The sequence below is a fragment of the Lycium barbarum genome, chromosome 5 (assembly GCF_019175385.1).
Source record: "Lycium barbarum isolate Lr01 chromosome 5, ASM1917538v2, whole genome shotgun sequence".
NCBI lineage: Eukaryota > Viridiplantae > Streptophyta > Magnoliopsida > Solanales > Solanaceae > Lycium > Lycium barbarum.
In genome coordinates this window covers 106302750-106308236 of record NC_083341.1, presented here as the reverse complement: position 1 = coordinate 106308236, position 5487 = coordinate 106302750, and the positions used below count along the sequence as shown (strand labels likewise).

At 39.4% G+C, this 5487-nt stretch overlaps 1 protein-coding gene across 1 annotated transcript; it reads right to left on the bottom strand.

Annotated features, from left to right (window-relative positions):
* Positions 1-453: 453 nt before the first annotated feature.
* On the bottom strand, positions 454-1782 carry LOC132639603 (uncharacterized). The gene is made up of 2 exons (XM_060356044.1): positions 1462-1782; positions 454-612 (listed from the first exon to the last, which is right to left on the bottom strand). The coding sequence occupies exons 1-2, from the start codon at positions 1780-1782 to the stop codon at positions 454-456; spliced, it is 480 nt and encodes a 159-aa protein (XP_060212027.1).
* Positions 1783-5487: the final 3705 nt, after the last annotated feature.

Sequence of the window (5487 nt, the reverse complement as noted above, 5' to 3'; positions counted from 1 at the left end):
TAGACAGCAGAATTGGGAAACATTATTTAGTAAAATAGCTCCATCGATCCTTCTCTGTGTAATAAGGACGCAACCCCGAATTCTTGAATATTCTTAAATATAACTTCTTCACTCAATATTATGAATTCTCTCTTTATGGGTGCGCCAACTTCTTCTTGGAAAGACCTGGGTATTTATAACATTATGCTCTGCACGTCGGTTAAACACAAAACCCTTTCATAGTCGGTCAATGACATGTACGTAGGGTTTGTGTTGTACTTGGATTCTTGCCTTGTTGAGTCAGCTTCTTTTCCTTGTAGAACGCTTACTAATCCCTACAAATATGTCAAGGAATCTTTCATACTTGACCGCGAAGTTCTTTCCATAATTCTGCAAATCCAAGTCGTTGTAGGACTTACCCTGGAACATGTTCACGAACCTGTTTCATCCACCTGGTTTGTCTGTCTCTTAATCTTAGCGTTGTCTGAGATAGAACATGTTCTTGTACCTGTTCCACCAATATCTTTCATTCTTCATATGCCATTGAACTGCTGCTGAGATATTGGCTGGAATATGCTGACAGACCTGTTTCATATATCTGTGTTGCTCTGTGTCGGTCTTCTTCACATGCATCTATTCATTGCTGAAATAAATCATGCCTTCAATCTTGACTCACTCTTTGGCTTCTGATTTTGTTCTTGTTATGTGATGAAACATGTTTCCCAACCTAGTTCATTTGTTAAAATGAGCCAAGTGTTTTGTCTACAAACACTTCAGCTAAACAATTTCTTTCTTCTGAATATTGTCTTCTGAGTCTGAGTCTTCACCTTTCCTCTTCTTCATTATCTCACCATTGCTGGTTATTCATTAATTGCACCTGATTCCTCCACTGTACTTTATGGTATAGAACATGTTTGCATACTTGTTTTATCCTTTCATTTTAACTGCTTTGTATATGAGTCATCATCTCCCCTTTGCTCTGCATGTGCCTTTGTGCTCCCTTTTGCTTTGCATGTGCCTTTGTGATAGAACATGTACTTCTTTTGATCTCCACTTCTTCATTGCAATATACACTTGCTCAACTTTGCAATGGAACATGTTTGTGGACCTGCTATAACCGCTTGTGTTGTCTACTTTTTTAGACGTTTTACTTTGTCTGAACCTCTACTTCGTCTCAACTAGCTATCTAGCTTTGTTCAATTATAACATGTATGTAGACCTAGTTTTATTCACTGTGCTTTCTTGCTTTCTTCCTTGGAACATTACTATCATTTATTTCATCTGCTTTAGTTCAGATCCATGTATTTGCTTTTTCAATAATCAAAACATCACATATGGCTTTATTCCAACCCCTGGAATAGGGAATAAGTGAGGGTATCTCTTCTTCATGTCTTCCTCCGCTTCCCAAGTCCCTTCTTCGGTATTATGGTTTCACCACAGGACTTTAACTGAAGCAACATGTTTCGTTCTCAACCTTCTAACCTGTCGATCTAAGATTTGCACAGGTTCTTCTTCATAAGAAAATCCCTCGTTGACTTCAATCTCTTCATGAGTCCAGATATGAGAAGGATCAGGTTTATAAAACCTCAATATCGAGATGTGAAACACAGGATGCACCATAGCCATCCCAGATGGTAATTTCAACTCGTAAGCCACCTTTCCAATTCTTCTCACAATTTCATAAGCGTCAATAAAATGAGGACTAATCTTACCCTTCGTACCTAACTGCATTACTCCCTTCATTGGAGACACTTTCAAGAATACCTTATCACCAACAGCAAACTCTAGCTCGTGATGCCTCATGTTTATATAAGACTTTTGTTGACTCTGAGTTGTCTTGAGTCATTGCACAATGAGTTTCACCTTCTCAATCGCCTCGTGAACTGAGTAGGGACCCAATAGTTCTACTTCAGTAGGTTCAAACCACTCAATTGGTGATCTACAATGCCTTTCATATAGTGCTTCATAGGGAGCGATCTGGATACTTGCTTGATAACTGTTGTTGTAAGCAAACTCCATAAGATTTAGATGCACATCCCAATTCCTCCAAAATTAATCGCACAAGCTCTCAACATGTCTTCGAGAGTTTTTATAGTCCTCTCTGCCTGCCCGTCCGTTAGACGATAGAAGGCGGTGCTCAAATTTACACCAGTTCCCAGACCTTCTTGGAACAATTTCCAAAAATGAGCAGTGAATTACGTACCTCTATGAGATATGATGGATGTCAGAATTCCAAGCAGTCTCACTATTTCCTTTAAATATCACTTAGCATAATTTGCCGTAGTATCCGTCGTCTTCACAGGTAAAAAATGTTCAGACTTTGTGAGTCTGTCCACAATCGCCCAAATAGAATCAAACTTGGTCTTTGTGCGAAGTAAACTCATGACAAAGTCCATATTAATCATATCCCACTTCCATAGCGGAATAGCGACGTTCTGAGCCAAAATACTAGGCCTTTGGTGTTCGTCCTTCACCTGCTGACGGTTCAAACACTTAGCCACAAAGTTAGAGATATCTACTTTCATGCTCTTCCATCAATAGTGCTGCTTCAGATCTTTATACATTTTGGCGGATCCCAGATGCACAAAATATTTGGAACTATACGCTTCCGCCATCAACTCTTGTTGCAGACCATCATCATCAGGGACACATAAGCATCCTTGCAACCTTAAGACATCATCATCAGCACCAACAGTGAATGAAGTGTACTCACCATTTTCCACTTCATCTTGCAGCTCCACCAGAAGTCTATCTTCATATTGCTTAGACTTAATTCTATCCATGATATCAGATCACACTTGAGTAATTCCCACTAACTCTCCATTTTTCGTTTCATCAAGCCGAACGCCAAGACTAGAGAGTCATCAAATTTACTTTTCCTCAGCATCTCCTGAGCACCCAAATAAGCTAAAGTACCCATAGATTTTCGACTCAAAGCATTAGCAACAACATTCGCCTTACCAGGATGATAAAAGATGTTCAAGTCATAATCTTTCAACAACTCTAACCATCTTCTATATCTGAGATCAACTCTCGTTGCTTGAAGATATATTGCAAGCTCTTGTGATCAGTGAATACAACACAGTGCTCGCCATACAAATAGTGATGCCAAATTTTTAAAGAGAAAACCACAACATCCAATTCCAAATCCTGAGTCGGATAATCTTCTCATGTTTCTTCAATTGCCGCGAAGCGTAGGCAATCACCTTGCCATGTTGCATCATTACACAACCCAAATCGATTCTAGAAGCATCACAATAGACTAGATATCCACTAGACCCTGAAGGAAGAGTCAAAATAGGAGCTAAATTCAATCTCACCTTAAGCTATTGAAAGCTCTTTTCGCGGGTTTTAGACCATTGGAACTTATCAGCCTTCTGAGAAAATTTCGTCAGTGGTGCGGCTATAAATGAGAAACCTTCCACAAACCTCTAGTAATAACTTGTCAAACCCAAGACACTACGAATATTCACTACACTCATGGGTCTCGGCCAGTCATTGACTGCCAAAATTTTCTGAGGATCAACTTTGATACCCATACTCGACACTACATGACCCAAAAATGCTACTCACACTTAGCAGATTTTGCATAAAGTTTATTCTCCTCAAGCGTTTTTAAGGTTATTCTCAAGTGACCTGTACATTCCTCACGACTCTTCAAATACACCAGAATATCATCAGTAAAGACAATAACGAAACGATCAAGAAAAGGTTTGAACACATGATTCATCAGGTCCATAAATGTGGCAGGTGCATTTGTCAGACCAAAGGATAACACCAGAAATTCAAAATGCCCATAACGAGTACGAAAAGCTATTTTTGGAATATCCAGCTCCTTCATTTTCAGCTGATGATACGCAGACCTCAAGTCAATCTTGGAAAACAACTTAGCACCCTGAAATTGGTCGAACAAGTCATTATCCTAGCCAACGGATACTTACTCTTAATGGTTACCTTATTAAGCTGACGATAATCAACACACATTCTAAGAGAACCGTCCAACTTTCTGAAAAATAGGACCGGAGCACCCCAAGGTGAGGTACTTGGTCTAATAAAACCTTTATCCAATAATTCCTTCAATTGGTCCTTCAATTCTCATAGCTCTATCGAAGCAATACAGTAAGTGGAATAGAGATTGGTTGAGTATCGAGAATGACATCAATCCCAAAATCAATAACTCTGTTAGGTCGAATACCTAGAAGATTTTCTGGAAACACTTCAGCAAATTCATTAACTATAGGAACAGACTCAAATTCGAGTACTACGGCTTGAGTGTCGTTGACAGCAACTAGATGATAAATACACCCCTTCGAGACCATTTTATGAGCCTGAAGATAAGAAATAAACCTACCTTGAGGCTTAGCAATTTCATCTTTCCACACAATGACTGGTTCTTTAGGGATTTCAAATTGAACTAACTTATAATGGCAATCCACATTGGCGTAGTAGGAGAATAGTCAATCTATCCCCATAATCACGTCAAAATCTACCATCTCCAGCTCAAAAAAATCATTAGTAGTCTCACGGCCTTTAACTACAACTACACAGTTTCAATATACTCTAGAAGCAACAGTAGGGACACCAGCAGAGGTATCTACAGAAAAGGGTTCTAACAACTGTTCAGGCGAAGCCCCAAAATCAAGAGCAAAATATAATGTCACATATGAGAGATTCACACCCGGATCAATTATCAAATACGTATCAAAAGAGAAAATAATAAGAATACATGTGACTACAGCATCTGAGGCTTTAGCTGCCTCTCTATGAGTCAACCTATAAAGTCAAGCTTGTCCCCCATTGGCGGTGTTAGCAACTGTTTTACCAACCTCATTGCCACAAGCATTAGGAGTGTTATTAGTATTACCAGCAGGTGGATTCTTCGCAGCAATAGGAGCATATGGATTATTTCTCTGGCCAGAAGATTTAGCCATTTCACACAGCTACTTCCGGCAATCTTTCTTGATATGACCCCTTATACCAAAATAATGACAGGAACAATCCTCTCATCCAGATGAATGTCGGTTACTACCTTGCAAATATCTGTTCTGATTGTTGTTCCTCTGACCTTGTCTACCATATCAAACTCTGACATTAGAATAAGCACCAGACTGTGCAGGTGCAGAATACCCTTTCCTTTTCTCTCCATTATGTGAACCACTGAAACCACCCGCAGATCTGGCCTTCTTACTTTGTTCCCTTTCTTACCTCTCGTCACCTTTCCAATTCTCTTGTTATTCTGTGAACCGAACCAAGGATGAAAATGTACAAGTAGAAGACATAGCAGTAGCAACATATGCACACTTAATACGTGGCGCCAAACCAAGCAAAAACCTACTTAACTTATGTTTCACAGTCAGAATGATGTACATAGCGTACGTTGCCAAATGAGTAAACTTTAAACTATACTCACGAATAGATATAGTTCCCTGCTTGATCCTCTCGAACTTAGTAGCCAAAGCAAACCTCTTCTCATCAAAAAGAAACCTCTCCATAAACGCCTCCTCGAAT

What these genes read in the sequence shown, in the direction of transcription:
- LOC132639603 (XM_060356044.1), bottom strand. Translation starts at nt 1,782, where the DNA reads ATGAGGCATCACGAGCTAGAGTTTGCTGTTGGTGATAAGGTATTCTTG. An exon ending in TGCAAATCTTAGATCGACAG is followed by an intron (nt 613 to 1,461) that starts GTTAGAAGGTTG and finishes AGCAATGAATAG; the next exon opens with ATGCATGTGAAGAAGACCGA.